Genomic DNA, 18,038 nt, shown 5'->3' with positions numbered 1-18,038 from the left:
GAGATGGAAACTTGTATTCTGGTGACTGGAAATATTCCAGTGTTGCTTTGAGCAAAAGGGACAATGACCACATCCTATGAAGCTCCATGTGATGGCTTTTTTGATATGTCAGCTTGGCTAGGTGACAACTCACAGTTATTAAATCAGACACTAATCTAATTGTTGCTGTAACGAAATTTTGTAGAAGTAAGTAAAGTTCCTAATCATTTGACTCTAGGTAAAGAAGATCATCTTGAATAATCTGGGTGAACCTGACTTGATTAGTTTGAAGGCCCTAAAAGCAGGGCTGAGGCTTCCCCAAAAGAGAGAAGAAATTCTGCCTGTGAAGAACAGCTTCAGCCCATGCTGTGGAATTCCAGTGTTTCTATGATTTTCCCTTTCTGACCGCCTGGCCTGTAGATTTACCTGCTTAGTCAGCCCCCAGAATTGCGTAAGCCAATTCTGGTGTATCAGTTTGTTAGGGCTGCCATGACAAAGTATCACAAACTAGGTGGCTTAGAACAACAGAAATTTATTGTCTCATAATTCTGGAGGCTAGAAGTCCAAGATCAAGGTGTCGGCAGGGTTGACTCTGTCTGAGGTCTCTGATGAGGAGTCTGCTCCAAGCCTCTCCTCTAGCTTCTGGTGGTTTACTGGCAGTTAATGGTGCCCCTTGGCCTGTAGATGATGTATTGCCCCAACCTCTACCTTCATCGTTACACAATCTTCTCCCTGTGTGTGTTTGTCTCTCTGCTTCCAATTTTCTCCTTTTAATAAGGACACTAGTCATACTGGATTAGGGCCCAGGCTAATAATCTCATTTTAACTGATTAACTCTGTAACAACCCTGTCTCTAAATAAGGTCACATTCTGGGGTACTGGAGGTTAGGACTCCAGTATATTTTAGAGGAAGATGTAATTAAATCTATATCACTTGCTTCTCCAGTTGAACCCTGGATTATACTCTGTGTGTATCACTTGGTACCCAAAACAGCTTACCAGAAACGTTGGTTTGTCCATTTGGCACATCTCATGTCTCCAGAAACATTGATTCATCCTCTGATATGGAGATATTTAAATCTGGGTATATTGGGTATAAGTATGATACAATTACTCAGCTCCCACAAAGATGGCCAGGGTTGAAGATTTATCAGAAAATGATTTATGACGCTATTGTTAGAATTCTGGGGCACCTCAGTCAGCTAGACTCTGTAGGTATTTCAAATGAAGAGTGGGGCATTTTAACTATAACTTGGCTTTGCCATCTGCAGCTGCTTAATACTGATAAGAATGAACAAGCTTGGAAAGCAGGTAAACTGACTTTGTGGGGTTTGGAAAGAAGAATCATGGGTGTGAGAATGTGTAAGGAAGCTGGTTAGGTAGTTCAGATGTCCAGGGTCTGGAACTGGTGAAGATACTTCATATTTCTGTCTCTGTTATGTATTGCACACTTGCTTGTGGCCAAGTGTATCTTATTTGATTTAATCCTCACTGCATTCTTATTAGGGATGCATTGTTTTCCCTTAGTAGGGTTGAAATAAATGAGTCTTAGATGTCTCTTTCTTAAGATTACACATCTAGTAATGATCGGCCAGGATTCAGACATACAGTCACTCATTCTTTGTGAACTCCATATATGTGAATTCACCTACTCACTAAAAATTATTTACAGCTCCAGAAGTGATACTTATGTTGTTCTCAGGATCATTCATAGGCTTGTGAAGAGTGACCAAAAATACACGTTGTTAGACACACGTTTCCAGATGAAGTAAAACAAGGCAATGTTTTGCCTTTTTGCTTCAGCCCTCATCCTATAAACAAGTGTCCTTTTCATGGTCTATTTAGTAGCACTTTTTTTTTTCAAGTCTGTTCTTTTTATTGGTGACCTCAATGTTTAAAATGGCCCCAAGCATAGTGCTGAAGTGCCATCTAGTGTTCCTAAGTGCAAAAGTCTGTGATGTGCCTCACATAGAAAACACACGTGTTAGATAAGCTTTGTTCAGACATGAGTCACAGTGCTGTTGGTCATGAATTTAATGGCCATGAATTCATTGTAATGAACCAACAATATATATTAAATAAGATGTCTTTAAACAGAAACACACATAAAACAATTTTATGTACTGATCAGCTGATGAAAATGTACCTTGCAGGCACCTAACCCTGTACATTTCCTAGGAGCGATGGCTGAGTATTCTCTTGTTCAGTGTCCATGGTGGCTTGATAGGATGTAATTATTGAAGATAGTGAGAATTGACTGTCTCCGTGTTGGGCTCTAAAGACTGCCCTCTAATTCATATCACAAGGATTAGAACTGGGAACCAAAGAGTTGGTGACTGTATCTTCTTACCTGCTTTAGGAATGAAGGAGACTGTAGCCTGAAAGCCCCTGAAGGTCCCATTTTCATCCGATTGGAAGCTGATGAGCATGATGCTGGAGGGGCTCAGCACAGGGGTGGGGACATCATAGCCACACACCCGAGCTTGTTGAAGGCCAGCCCAGGCAAGACATTGTCCAGCACCCAGCAGATATCCATGGCATTGGAGAGAAGAAAAAAGAAAATCGTCCTTCAGGTAATTGTTGAGAAATACGCTTTTCACAATTCATTTTCAAAATAAAGGCGGCTCACTCCTTAAACAGGTAATTAACACCAAGACATTTCAATTTGGTTTTCTCTCCCGAACACTCCCATACTCAATGATGTTAAGGGAACTGGTTCTAGCCTCAGGACTTGTTTCAATGGAACTTCCCCCTTCTGACTCCTAGTTTCCTCATGGGCCTTTCACATTTCTGTTTCAGTGGTTCTTTGATTCTCCCTCTTTCTATTCTTGCCCCCATAATGAAGAACACAAAGGAGTGATGGTGAGACCACAGGGAGGGGTGGAGGTGGTGCAGGAAGATGAAGGAAGATTGATCCGTCTCCTTTTCGTTCCCATCTCAAGACTGGATCCAAACGCAAACCAGAGCGAGCTGAGGCTCAGGGGCCACAAACCTATTTCCTTCTTCCTTTCTACATCACTGTGCACTGTCACATAGTCGGAAGTGCAGTCTCCACTTTCTTCTATTTCCAGACTCTGAAATGAAAGCTGAGAAGACGCGAAGTTACATGCAGAGTAAACAATCTGAATGAATTACTTGACTTTGATTCAGCAGAGAAATTTGAATTGCTCAACTTGTTCTAGAGTAAGACCTTAGATGAGAAAGTTAATGGGGTATTCAGGAGTGGGTCAGATTACCAACGAAAGGATTCTATATCACAGGCTCTCTAACTTTTTGAAATAGCTACCAGATATGGCCTGAATCAAAGGGCAGGAAACTATGCAAATATTTTAGCTTCCTAGGACTCTAAGAGATTAAAAGAGCTACCGCATGGGGATTTTTTTCCCTGGAAGCAACTAGACACTCAACTCAACTAATTGCATATACACAAAACTGCTTCTCTGGACATCTTAGTGTTGTTCACCTGGTTCCTGATGTTTCATCTTGAACCCCTAGCTCTCCTGAATCAAGACTAAAATTTGTTGTGCCCCTTGGAGACCATGTCTTTCTACCCAGCAGGATATATCTGGCTATTCTTCTCACCTACTCTGTCCTGTTGCCACTAAATTTCCATGCCTCACAGCAAAATTCTGATAAGGCACAGATATGAGTGAGTCTAATTGCTGATATAAAACGAAGTATCATCTGAGCTACTGAAAGCATTTGCATAAGTGGGCTCAGAGTCAAATGTAGCAATCCTCATGAATGTGCATGAAAAAGGAAATCCTTGTATGAGTTAGAGAGAGTTGATTTTGGATACTAAGCTTAAATGTAAACCTCAGCAAAATTCTCAAGTAGAATATTAGGCTATGATGAGTAATGACCTAGAAAACAAAGGTGATCACCTGGAATCAACCTAGGTTCACCAAGAATAAATAATGACAAACTTTTTCTCATAGTTTCTGTAATCGTGATGCTTATTGGTAGCATAATATTTCATTTATCTCTATCCTTGACACCTGCATTTTTTGCTATCTTAAAAACTTGGCAGTGAATATCTTTATGCATTTACTTTTTTTCTTCTCTTGTATAATTCCCTGCATGGGACACTTGTTTTGTGTCAGGAAAAGGGAGAACTATCTAGACAGAAGGAACAGTGTAAAGGAGAAACAAAGAAACAATAAAGAGTGATCTTGGAGCAGTTTAGTGAGCACTAGCCAATTGAATTTGAAGTGAAGAGTGCTGGGAGAGAGGGCAGATGAAATAGGAGTTCCGGTTTTAACACATAGTTTGGTGGGGATTCAATGGGACCCGGACTCTGAGCGAGATGCAGAAAAGACTGTGTGGATAAAACAAAACTGGAGGCAAATAATTACTAACGGTGAAGGTAGGCTTGGGGAGGGGGACATGTATCAGAAATAGGATTCATTCAAACATTTATTAAACCCTTACTGGGATACTTTCTGGGAAGGGGCCCTTTTCTCTCCAAGTCAAATGATGAGCATATTGCTATGACTTGTAACACCAGTTTCCAAATTACTATCTTAGATGAGTTCTGCAAAATGATGCTGCCACTGGCAGGGTATGAGAACATCACTTCACTGATGCACAACACTCAACCTTTATTTATTGAAGAGAGATTTTTCAATCACTTCTGGCTCTGGCATTTTCAGATTTTCAACTAAATTTCCTCTTCTTCCTCCACCTGGAAACATGCTCACAACCTAAATTTTATCCTCCATCACTAACAAATTTTCCTTAATTCTGCTGAAATTTTTGTCCCAACTCTGTTTAGGTTTGAGGAACTTTTAGAAAGAAATCTATACCAACTGCCTCCATATCATCTTTCCCCATTCATTCATAAAACCTGTGTGATCTTCTTTCTGCCATTAACATCTGACTTAACGTGATATTTCAGATACCACCAATCCAAACTCATCTCAATTGTTCAATTTCCAGTCTAATTATTCTCCCTTTTTATGGAGGTGTGTAGTGGGGACTAGACACCTCAGTTCTCATCTGTTTAAGTTCTAACTTAGTGTGGTATCCAAATGATTGATCACATCTTTTTGTTTGGTTTGTGTTTTAAGTTAAAGGCTGCATTCCCCAGGCTGTCACAAGAACACACCAATTTGGTTCTCCCACATCTCAGAGCTCTTTCCATCTCTTAAGTACATGAGAACGCTGGGGTCTCATCATCCCTCTCTCCTCTCCCCTTTATTTTCTACTCTCCTTTCTCTCCATCTTACACTGTCTTGTTTTCAATTATTATTTTAAGAGAAAGACCTGTAAGAAAATGCCTCATTCCAATCTCACCCTGACTGTAGTCTTTCTTCTACCTCCCTGATGATATCTCTCTGCAGATGATCCATTAGTGTTTAATGGACAAACAAGTAACCACAAACACTGCTAATCAAATGTGGAATAAACTCCATTTCCAGACGTTCAAAGGCCTCCATACATTGACTTCCGCCTTGCCTTCCACCGCCCACTCCAGGACATCTTAAGACCCTCTTAAACCAGCGATTCCCTGAGCCTGATCTGCACTGGTTCCTCTAGGCTTGCTCTGTCCTCTCTGCTTGAAAGGCTTGGTGATTTTGGCCTGATTGTCCTTGACTTTTGTTATCTATAACTTACAATGTGTTTGTGAGCAGTTTAATAAATAAGGAAGAAATGCTTGTTTCTGGAATAGACTAAGAAAGTCACCAACACAAAGATTTCTTTTTTTTTTTTTTTTTTAAGAGTTTCGCTCTTGTAGCCCAGGCTGGAGTACAGTGGCACAATCTCGGCTCACCGCAACCTCCGTCTCCCAGGTTCAAGCAATTCTCCTGCCTCAGCCTCCCGAGTAGCTGGGACTACAGGTGCCTGCCACTGTGCCCGGCTAATTCAATGCAAAGATTAAAGCAGCACTTTTTTTTTTTTTTTTTTAATAAAAAGTAAAGAGCACAGTGTCATCTAGTGGAAAAATGTGTAGTTGCAGGGGAAACTGGGCGGATCCATCATTCAGCAAGTATTTATTGACAGCTTTGTGTGTCAGGTGCCAGGTTCTAGGCACTGCAAATACAGCAGTGAATAAATCAGATAAAACCTCTGACCTCATGGTGCTTATGTTAGCTGTTTTGTGAATTTACCATTGCTAAGTAAGTACAGCCAAAGTCAATACCTTAATTAGGTGATGTTTGGGAGCTTGAAAAATCCAGTCACAGTTAGCCATGTCACTGTAGTTTTCAGGATAGTTTAGACTCTGTATGAGGCCTTCTTCAAAAAGGACAGTTAAGTAACTGCAACCTGAATCTGAAACATAAGAAAAAGTCCAAACAGATGGCACCATTCAAATAAAGAAGAATTCTCACTGCTCTCCCTCCTGTCTCCTGAAAATGATGCATACCAATTGCATTTTCAGACATTGCCAACAAGAAAAGAGAGAGTGCATGATTCTCCAGAACTCTTCAGGCCCTCTCGACTCACTTGGACGGCAATCACTATGAGCTAGCAGGGTGAACTCAGGGTTGAGGGGGAGACTGCCCCCTGTTCCCTAGTTGGCCTGTGCCCCTCTCCCATGTGGAGCCAGCTGAGCCTTGGGAGAGGCATCCCTGCCTCTCACCTAATTCCTATGGGGCCTAAGCTTCTACAGAAGGTGGGGATAGTACGTAATTAAAAGTAAATGGTTTTACCAGGAATGTAGTTTGGTTTAAGAGCTTTATAGGTAAGGTTAAACCCAGCTGCATAATCTGTGGCATCAGAGACGAATTTCAGCCTTAGAGAATTAGAGCCAACAAGAATGGATGAAGGGAGGCTTTCTGCACAAAATTTTCCTGCAGGGTGAGAAAAAAAGATTCTTTGTTCAGAATCTAGAAAATAGTCCCCCTTCAGTGATTTAAGAAGAACTGAATTTGCCGTGATATTTCAGGAGTCCAATCCTAAGTTTCTCAGTCTTGTCACAGTTGACATTTTGAGCCAGAACCTTCTTTGTATTCTTGCTATCCTGCATCTTTTGTAGGATATTTGGTAGCATTCCTGGCCTCTACCAGTGACAATTCCTGCACTTGTGACAACTGAAAAATGCTTCTCAGTCATTGCCAAATGTGTCCATCACCTCCAGCTGAGAAACCACAGAAACGCCATTCCATTTCTGTTTCTTATAAGTAACCTGTCTCCTTCTCATGGTTGTGTATTTGTATTTCCCTTCTTAGCTTGATGAGGCAGGGAAAGGTCATTTTCACAGCTAGGAAAGCAGTGACCTGTCTGGAGATCCTGAGAGGCCCTGACTATATCTAGAGTTTATTCCTCATGGACACCAGGTCTGGCAAATGAGCCTAGGAAGCCTGGTTTGATGGGAAGCAGATTTGCCCTGTGACCTTGCAGCCATCATCCAGGCTCAGATTTGGTTCCTTCCCACTCCCAATTCTGAGTCTCAAAGCTGAAGTCAGAAAGTGTGGCATTTACAGATGGCTCAGTGCCAGACATAAGATAACGAGGCCTCATTAAGCCCACTTGGCACCAGTTTCCATTTGACACTGTGAAAATCCACTCACCGATGGGTCTGTCTTCTAAAGAATACATTGACAAGTAATTGTGGTGACAAGACTCAACATCTAGGTGGGAAAAACTGAGCAACACATGCATTTCCTCTGGTACCAGCAGGGTCCAGACACACCATCTGTAGGCAGATCATGGAGAGGGTGTTATTTCTAGACAGAAAATGACTATCACAGTCCAATTAGTGGGCACAGCCAGACTGGAGGTGGGAGTGAGGAGGAGGAGTGCAAAGGGGGTTACTCACTGTTTGCTTTCATAATATAGGTGGAGGCTTTCTGGGAAGTGCAGCTCCCCCTCAGCCCCGCTAACTGTGACATCCTGCTCACTGCACCAGGCTGGGAGGAAAAGCCAGGAGAGTCAGGGTTAGCTGTGCCGGCTAACCACAACAGCCCCTCCCTCTAGAAGCTGCAAACACCATAGCCTCCTGGTTCTTCTTGATGTACTCTTTGTTTTTCATGAAATCTTCTCCTGTCTTTGCTTCTATGATGCCTTTTTGATTCCTTTTAGATCCTGCTTAACCTTGAAATTCTGTGATTGGTTTTCTTTCCTTAACTCTTCTTTCTTTTTGAGGCAGGGCCTCAGTCTCTCACCCAGGGTGGAGTGCAGTGGCACGATCACAGCTCACTGCAACCTCAACCTCCCAGGCTCAGGCAGTCCTCCTGCTTCAGCCTCTCAAGCAGCTGAGACCACAGACTCACACCACCACACCCGGCTAATTTTTTTGAAGAAATTATTCGTGAGACGGAGTCTCACTTTGTTGCCTAGGCTGGGTCTTGAACTCCTGGACTCAAGCGATCCTCCCACCTGGGCCTCCCAGATTGCTGTGATTACAGGCATGAGCCACCTCTGGCCCTTTACTCTTCTTTTGCTGACCTCATGCTTTATTCTATAAGTGCAGGTATTTCCCAGGTTCTAGCCTTCATCCTCATATGCTCTCTCTCTATGATCCCTTGGACCTGTTTCATTCATACACTCCATTTCAGATGTCATCTCTACATTTCTGAACTTCAGACCTGATTTTTTATGACGGTTTCTTAGATGTCTCCCTCAGAACTCAATATGCTACAAATAGAATTCCTTGAGTCAGCAAAACTGCCCCCACTTCTGATTTTATTATTGTTGTGCACCCTTTTCTTAAGTCTCTAGTGCTCAAAACTTTGATACTATCTTCTCCTCCTCCTTCTTCCTTACAACCTTTCATCTAATTGGCTCCCAATCCTCATTTCTTGTTTCTATTCCTTCCTTTTCATTCTGTGGACATTGCCTTGGTTCAAGCCTTCATTTGTGGTCTCTCAAACTAATGCAGAATTTCATACGTCCATGCATTAGTCCTGTCACAACCCATCCCCTACATGCTGTTCTTATGCTATTATAGTTCAAATCTGCTTATCTAATTAATCAGCTTTCTATTACTCAATCATATCCAAACTTTTTTGGCTGGCATTTTAAGTTTCCATAGTTTGATCTCAAGTTATGTTTCTATTCTTCCCCCTTATAAATCCTCATCACATGCCCTATGCTTTTGTTGCTTTAGCTGATTTATGCTCTATATTTTTTTGTCTTCATCCTTAAGATCCTTCCTTTAATAAGGATGATTCCTTGAGCTGGAATATTTTTCTTTACCCATATTCCATTTCCACTTGACAAAATCCTACTCCTCCTTCAAGGTACAGCTTCAAAGATGTCTGTGTATCAGAGCTCCTCTGTGAGTTTATTTGTTTTCAACTAAAAGCAGCTTCTCACTCCTCTGAGCTCTCAGGGTACTATTTTTCTTTTCTTTTTTTTTTTCTTTTCTTTTCTTTCTTTTTTTTTTTTTTTTTTGAAACGGAGTCTCGCTCTGTCGCCCAGGCTGGAGTGCAGTGGTGCGATCTCTGCTCACTGCAAGCTCCGCCTCCCGGGTTCCTGCCATTCTCCTGCCTCAGCCTCCCAAGTAGCTGGGACTACAGGCGCCCGCCACCGCGCCCGGCTAATTTTTTGTATTTTTAGTAGAGACGGGGTTTCACCGTGGTCTCGATCTCCTGACCTTGTGATCCGCCCGCCTCGGCCTCCCAAAGTGCTGGGATTACAGCCGTGAGCCACCGCACCCGGCTCAGGGTACTATTTTTCTATATTGCTCTTTGTAGATCTTTCCACAGGTTCAAAGAACCACTGATGATTTGAACTAAAATGTCTTAGAGACCATCTGGCCCATACCATTTTCTTTATGGATAAGGGCCAGAGTTAGGAAAAGACTCACCCAAAGTCACAGAGTGAATTCATTGCAGGATCGCAACGGAACAAAGGGGATGAGACCCTATATAAGTAGGGACACTTTCAGGGCAAGGCATGTAGCTTACTGACCACATCTGCACTGCCTTGCCCTGTTTCCCTGAGTCTCTCATTCTAAGCTAGTGTTTGGCAAAGGTTGACTGAATTGGGACAGAGCTCTGGATTGCTAAGAAATGAAATGGGAGGGCAACTGGGGCTTCTGCCGGGCATGGGCTTGCCTGGACTGGCTGGGAATGGCTGTAGGTGCTCCAGGTGGTAGTTTTAGACCTACTGAGCATGGAGCGCTCTTGGAGAGCAAGACTTTAGGAACTGACATTCAGAAGTGCTACATGTTAATTTGTGCTCCCGATGGAGCAGCCTGCAAGGAATACCCACCTCTGGAGCTCTTTCTCTGATTACCTGGGAAAGAAAAAGAAAGATGCAATTGAAAGCCTGTGGTATCCTGAACAATACTTCAAGAAGTTAGCATCTCCTTGGCACAGAAGAGATTTTTAAGTCAATATGCAACTAATAAAAATCTAATCTGTGGAAAGGGAAGGGAAGGGATAAATGGATAAAGTAGGAAAGGGGCTCTGGTGTTTTAAAATGATTTAATTCTCTTTATTGAGTGGGCTAATAAGAAACAGTAATTAACTGGAGATTTCCCAGAGCAAGGGGGTCATTTTACATAAGAACAGAGGCTAGAGATGGAAATAATTTGTCCATAACTATAAAAGAGTTGCTGGGTTAAATAGGTAAAACTTTGAGGGCTCAGATACCTGCCACTGTACAATACACTTGAAAACAAACTCAAATTCTTACTAAACTTAATTTAAATTAACTTCTTTAGAAAAGGATAAAGGCCTTTTTGAGGTTGGAAGCCACCAGATAAGAAAACAATTAAGTTGGATTTGGAGGTAGCAAAGAAGTTGCAATGAGCTCACTAGTCAGTCTATCATAAGGGTATACACTTGTCCCTCAATGTTTGTGGGGGGTTGGTTTCAGAACCCTTGCAGATACCAAAAATCTGAGGATGCCCAAATCCTTAAACGGCATAGTATTTGCAGATAACCTAGGCACGTCTTCCCCTATGCAGCACTCTAAATTGTCTCTGGAGTACTTGCGATACCTAAGACAATGTAAATGCTATGTAAGTAGTTGTTATACTGTACTTTTAAAAATTTATATTGTCATTATTATTGTATTGTTATTTTTATCATTTTATTTTTCTCTAAATATTTTTGATCCACAGTTGGTTGAATCTGCTGATGTGGAACCTGCAGATATGGAGGCCCGGCTGCATGTACATCCTGGCTTTCTCAGACTTACTATACCTGGATCTATGCCAGGGATTCTCAATGTGGGTACTATTAACCTTTTGGGTGGGATCATTCTTTGTTGTGGGAGGCTGTCCTGTACTTTGTAGGATGTTTAGCAGCATCCAAGGCCCCTATCCACTGGACACCAGAGCCACTCCTCAGCCCTGCCAGTTGTGACAATAAAAATGTCTCCTGATACTGTCCCTGGGGGCAAAATTGCCCCTGGTTGATAACTACTGATCTGTTATAGTTTGCTGGATTTTGTTGAGAAGTAAGTGGTGAAAGCATATGATCAACTGAGATAGTTTCAATTAAAGGCCAGTTTGAGAAAGTCTAGGATAGATGGATTCATTTTTCATTGAATATTTGCATGCTGCTCCACGTACCATGTTTTACTCTTGTTTTGTTCAGACTTGGTAAATCTCACAATCCTTGTGTACTACACTGAGAACAGAGGTAGAGCCTGTCTGTTCAGGTGTTCTGATTTGCCAAGACTCAGATGATGCTCTCTCTGACCCTAGCAGAATGGCAGCTTCTTAACCTTGTGTGATGGCTTAGTTACCAGTTTGGATGTGTTTGTGGATCCAGGGAAGCACTTTACTAAGGTCCGTGAAGATCCCAGGGGATCCTTGATCATTTTTCCTCACATTGTTTCTCCAGCCTCGACCACAGCCCAAACCCCACGAAGTCACACCAGCCAGAGTCCAGGCCCCCTTTTTATTCCGGCACATGAGTGAACCTCCTGAATCTCCCTGCAGACGGAAAAAGCCTCTATTAGCACCACTGTCAGTGTCTATGCCCCAAAGTGCTCACTTTTTCCTCACAACGATGCTGGAGGAGGATCAATGTCATTTCTTCACTTCTAATAATTTAGACTCAGGGTCCTGTGTCTGAAGATCCCAGCACAATTCCCATATGATCCTCAAATATCACTGGAACCCAACAATCCCACCTCCCTTTTCCTCATCGATGGCTTTCATCAAAGTAGCAGACTTTCTTCTTTCTCTTATCTCACGCTGCAGACTCAGAGAAGTCTTGGCCAGCAATGAGACTGACTTCAGGCCTTGGTTAGTAGGAAGAATGGAGGCAAAGTGTAAAGTTTCCAACGTCCACAAACTGGAAACTTCTAAATAGAAAAGAGTCAGCCATCCTTCAGGAATGGGAGAACCCCGAGTTCATTCTTGGCATTATCTCTGTTATTTGGTCTTTTGGAAAAAGCAGAAGACTTCTTTTAAATCACACTTCCTGCTAAAAACAGATTGTTTCCACTGTCCCTTTATTTTGACCTAACCTCCCTTGGTACTCCTAACCCTTCTTTCCAGATTCCTGCCTTACGTGGGATCAGTCTTCCTGCAGCCTTATTAGGGAAATGGTTTGGATCTACCATTTTTCTCGTACTCTTAACTATTTGACCCCTATAGCTTCTTCAAGACTATTCTTTATTCTACCTCTCCAATATACTTTCTAATTAAATTAAATTTCACTGAAATTTAAGAAAACTAGAAGAAAACAAAACCAAGGGAAGCCTTGCCTGGGGCCTGACAGCCCCGCAGCTCCCACCCACCTGACATGCGTCTCTCCCTCCATCAGGAAAGCCTGTGCAAAGAAAGGTCTTCCCACTGATGGGCCTCTTTAGTGTTAACAGAGCTGCCACACACTCTTCCCAGGTCAAAATAGGCAGATTCACTTCCTGCAAGACTTGTGAGAGGACGCCATCTGAAAAACATAGAGATGGAAGCCCCAGCAGGAACTCTTTCACCCTTTCTGAGTTGAAGATGCATCATTTGTGTTTGTGTCACTTGGAAAGACTTGAATTTCTAAGTACAATGTGGCATTCTCTATCTTTAAAAATGTATGCACAATTGTCTTTAAAAAATTGATTAAAAATTCCATTTTCTGATTACCCATCAGAAAGTTCTGACCTCTGCCTAAGAGGAATGGCACACAAGTTCTTACCTTCAGTTAAGCGGCCCCAGCCTGCAGTTGTACAAGTAAAACCAGCCTCAAATTGCTCCCGCAGCTCTGGAAGACATATGGGTCCCACAAAATGGTCTGAAGAAAAGAGCAAGGTAGGGCTTGTCTTATTCATGGAGGAGAGGACACTATAAAGCCACTTACCAGTTGGTATCCAGGTGGTCCCCTAAAGACCTCATAAGAGTTGTGATAGCTTTGCCTGGCACCTCCAGGGGTTACTTGTCAGATCAAGAAAACCCTCTCCTGACTCCATGTAATGCTATCTCCAGAACCACAAGCAAAAAGAGTTTCAGGTAGGACCCCCAAGCCCAAATCCCTGTCTCAAAGTGCATGACCCAGAACATATACCACAGAAAATGTGCTATGGCACAGAGGTTATAGAGAATTTGGGGTAGACAATTCAACACGATCCTCAAATGTTTACCAAATTGGAAGGCTCCAGCCATCTTTAAAAGGGCAATATCATAGTCCATTGGTTTCTTGGTGGAGAAATGTGGATGTATGATGACAGTTTCAATAGTGAGAGTTTGCTCTTCCGGCTCTGTCTGGCTTAAGTCATATTCTCCAGCAGTAACATTCAAAGTTGACACAATGTTTCTGTGGAAAGCAAACAGTAAAATGAATGAATTTCATTGTGCTTCTGAATACAGTTGCAATGGTTGACACACTGGCTTCTTTAAAATGATATGGATAAATAATATGGGGTGTGAGGCTGCTGAGCAGAGAAAGTGAGAATAATTCCAGCACTGTTAGAAAAAAATTCAGAGATTCCAACTTCCAGTAGAGGACTAGTGAAGAGTGGGTTCATATAGAGCCAAGGATATGATGAATTTAATACTTTGCAATGTTATTTGAAAATATCTAGAGAGGCACATACATTGTAGTTCAGATCTCTACAGCTATAGGGGAGTTTATTCAGGTACCCTGGGAGGTTGACCTGACCTAATATCAGTGAGATCCTTTCAGAATGATTTGTGATTCCCAGTAAGCATGCTACTTCAATGTCAGAGATCCTATGCTTAGTGTATATTATAAAGCACAGACTGTGCTATAACTAACTAATGTTATCTGAAAGGAACTTGGTGGGATGCATTAAGATAGATAGAGACTTCAGCCTGCCATCGTTTGAGACCCTTCATTCCCAGAAGTGATGCTTCTATACAAAATTGAAAAAGGCATGTTTTCTCTTGGTATACTTCCCTGACTCTTGACCAAATTAGGTACCTAACTTAACACATAATGTCTCTCTTACCTACCACTTGCCACATCGCTGTGAGATGATTGGTTGACTCTTTTTAAAAGAAAAGTCAAGTCTCCGGGGGCAGAAATCATGTCTTAGTCATTTTGGTATCTTTGGTATCTAGCACAAAGTAAACATCCAGGAAATGTTTGCAGACTTGAAATGAAAGAATGACTATATGGGAACATGATCTTGATTACAGCCTAGTACATGCCCAGAACATAGCCAATAATAGGATATTTGGATAACACAAGAAAGTGGGTAAAGGGAAGTTGTTGGGTTGAATCCCAGAGAGGCAGGATCAATGGGAAAGAAGACAGAGAGCCTACTTTCTATTTTACTGGACCCCCTTTGTTTTCTTTTATCCATTTCTTCAGATGCATAATGAACTAGATATTTTTTCACTGAAATTTAAGAAAACTAGAAGAGAACTCTCGCAAATCCTTCTTTATAATGCTCTTTTTTTCTGATTTGGATACTATTATTAACTTCCAGTTATTTTAAGTAAAAACGAATTTTGCCTCTGAAAAGAATATGTGTCATCGACCAAGTGCCACCTGACAGTGTCACCCAGCCCCATTTGTGTCATGCAATTAGGATGTTCCTCTATTAAAGCAATAGTCACCCATCACACAGGTCCGTGTCTTAATAGAGCTATTGCTGATAATTCCAAAGGAGAGGAAATGGTGGTCTGATCTTCACCCATGGGCTAGGCCTTTCTTACCTGTTTGCAACGCAGTGAGCCGCCGTGATCACCCACTGTGGCGAGACTATGCTTCCTCCACAAATATGCTTCTGTCTTTGTTTCAGAGACACCTAAAATGCAAATACCTTAAATGAAAGCAAGTTCATGCTCTGAGATCCCCCTAAACATGGTGATGAAGCCTATTCTCAAAACCAGACTCAGATATCTCACTTGTAAATATCAAGAATCATGAACTGTGAGAAGATAAAGTTCACACACTACTGCTCAGAAAGAAGAGTGGTGCTGGCAACCCTGGTCTAGATGAGAGGTAGTTAATTTGAGATGATTGGCTGTAAGTTTGTGTCAACAGAGGTAGTAGTTAGAAGTGTTGGGATGTATTTACTTATTTTTATAACACTGTTGATGCAGACCTGTTGCTCTAACAATATGAACAGTGTCTGTGAATGAAGACAAAAGAGTATAAGATATAGCAGAGTCTAGCTGAAGAGGTTTGGAAGAAAGGCAAGGTGAGGGCTGGGGAGCCTTTCAACACATGCTCCAATTTCTCTAAGCCTCTTAGGAAAATTGTTTGGATCTACCACTTTTCTCATACTCCTAACTCTTTGACTCCTATAGCTTCTTCAAGCCTCTTCTTTATCCTACCGCTCCAATATACATTCTAATTTTTGCTTATCCTATTTGCGATATTTGACTTGATTCTAAAATGATTTACTATGTTCAAGTAAATACTTTTTCTTATGACATTCATCACATGCCATGATGACTATTCTGTGTCTTTCAACCCAACTAGGCTGTAGGCTCCTCAAAGATATAAACTTAACCTTAGAAATATCTATAACCGTAAAATCTAGCACAGTTCCTGATGCATAGAAGTCCTTGAGACTCACTTGCCAGGGATAGGAACCCTTCTCCACTTGGCTTCCTCCAAGAATGCGACTGAAAATGTTAAAATAATTCCAAGGCTGTACCTTAACCAGACTCCGCCCACAACTGGGAGCTGAGAAAAAAATGAAACAAACATTAAATGATTAGATAGCTTCTAGGATTGAGGTAATATCTTCACTATTTCACCCATGAAACTGAGTCTGAGACTATAGTGTATGGTGCCCAGCACACAGTCAGATATCAATAAATCTTTATTGGATTTAATTCTTTTGAGGGATGGAAAGCGACAGGTTATTTAAGGAGAGTGGAGTGAAGTGTCCTGATTCACAAGTCGGTACTTGGATAGAGGTTTGCTAAGTAATAGAAGAAAAACCTCTTTGCTCTTTATGTAAAATATTTTATCCCTGAAAAAGTTGTTTTTATTTCTTTGCCCTCAATGGGTTTTCTGACTCCTCAGCCAAGGGATAGGCTAGATTAAGGATGTTTACCACCACCTGGTAACTCAAGGATGGCACATCTTCTGTCCCTCCTGGAGGTCATCCTTTTCCCTATTTCGAAGGAGGATTAGAACTAGCCTTGCCTCATAATCACCATGCTTCACTGCCTACCTAAGTTCTGTAATTCTTATTCCTAAGCTTGCAGATCACCTCAACTAGGAAGTCTTCCTTGATTTCCTCAAAGTGGGGTTGCCTCTCCCCTGTGTTCTGTAGCACGCTTTCTTCACCCCTTTTATAGTTCTTGTCATGCAGAATTGTGATAATGAATTATTTGCCTCCATCATCGGACGATGAACTACTCGAGGGAAAAAAAAAAATTGCCTTATTCACCTCTGCATTTCTAAGGTTTAGCTTAATTCTTGGCATAAGTAAGCACTTAGAAACACTGGATGGACAAACAAATGATTTTTCTTGAGAACACATCCTTAAGAGCATAGCTATTTAGATCAACATGTTAAAGTATTCAAAGCTCTTTCATACAGCTTCTCCCGTTTAATGCCACTCTATGCCTATAAATGAAACACTGTTATCCCCACATTGCAGATGAGAAAACTAAGAATCAAGGAGATGCACAGCTGAATAATGGCAGAGCATGAATGTAACAATAAGTGTTTTGATCCTGAACCCAATGCCAGGATGACATTGGATCAAAAGCTTATTTTCTAACTGCTTCAGTCGAATGAGTCATAAATACTTTAAATACAAAATTTACAATTTCCCGAATTCACTAAAGTCAGAAAACATGTTGATTCTCAGGGCTGGCACAAGTCTGACCAAGGAGAAGTCTGCCAAGAACTGTTTTCAGCTTAAGTTAGTTGAAAGGGAAAAAAAGACCATTTACAATATACTACAGTGAACATACTTCATATTTCTCAGCAAGATGATTTTGCAAAAGATTAAAAATGCTTCCAAATCCATGCTGATTTCCAGACTTTGCTCTATGAATGAAGATGGGATTGTGTAATGGGTCCAAGTAAGTGAACAATCTCAGTTCACTTAGGGAAACTAAGTGAAGAAAACAGGGATTGTTCACTTAATTGGATACATTAGTTGCATTCTATAAATGTTTCACCCTGTGTCCTATGCTGATTGCAGGAGATAAGTCCGAAATAATTGTTTAAAAACAATTAGATAACCAAAATATATTTGCTTCTCCTATTTTCCCAAAGAAACATGGAGTGGAGTTGTGATGTCCATTGCCATCAAAGGTTCAGACAAAGGTAATTATAGAGTTCATTTGAAACTTACCTTTGGGGAGCAAAAGAGTGGCAGATTTACCTTGTTTGAAAAAGACTATTCCTAGTAGTAAAATCAGCTTGTTCCTGCTTATAAGCATTTTGAGACTCACAGTTTTCCCCTGAAATTTTAGAGAGATGACAGCAAAGAAAAATAGGAAGCCTTGGGAGACCAGCAATAAGCCAATTTAAAACAAGTTTATTCATTAACCAAGACTTGGTATATCAAGCATGTCTATCTGATGTTTCTGAATGTAGTGTTTCGCAAAGATCTTTTGCAAGACGTGGAGAAACAACCACAGAAGCAAAGTCTTGATCAAACAATATTACATATCCTATTACACCTACATCAATTAGTTGATTCCTCCAGAGTGTATCTGGCTAGCAAAGTGGTTAGCATGTAAGGTTTGCATTTGCAAACATTACTTGCTCCTTTGT

The 18,038-nt window shown here is 41.3% G+C and overlaps 1 protein-coding gene across 1 annotated transcript; it reads right to left on the bottom strand.

Annotated features, from left to right (window-relative positions):
• Positions 1-1,009: 1,009 nt before the first annotated feature.
• Positions 1,010-17,701, bottom strand: OVCH2 (ovochymase 2). The gene is made up of 15 exons (XM_008007981.3): positions 17,614-17,701; positions 15,871-15,980; positions 15,002-15,093; positions 13,462-13,634; positions 13,020-13,115; positions 12,628-12,779; positions 11,626-11,815; positions 10,141-10,164; positions 7,742-7,832; positions 7,494-7,618; positions 6,633-6,773; positions 6,122-6,252; positions 2,972-3,065; positions 2,330-2,461; positions 1,010-1,092 (listed from the first exon to the last, which is right to left on the bottom strand). Exons 1-15 carry the CDS (start codon positions 17,699-17,701, stop codon positions 1,010-1,012), a joined length of 1,722 nt encoding a protein of 573 aa, XP_008006172.3.
• Positions 17,702-18,038: the final 337 nt, after the last annotated feature.

The sequence above is a fragment of the Chlorocebus sabaeus genome, chromosome 1 (genome assembly GCF_047675955.1).
Source record: "Chlorocebus sabaeus isolate Y175 chromosome 1, mChlSab1.0.hap1, whole genome shotgun sequence".
Taxonomy (NCBI): domain Eukaryota; kingdom Metazoa; phylum Chordata; class Mammalia; order Primates; family Cercopithecidae; genus Chlorocebus; species Chlorocebus sabaeus.
This window is presented reverse-complemented; position numbering and strand designations above follow the sequence as displayed.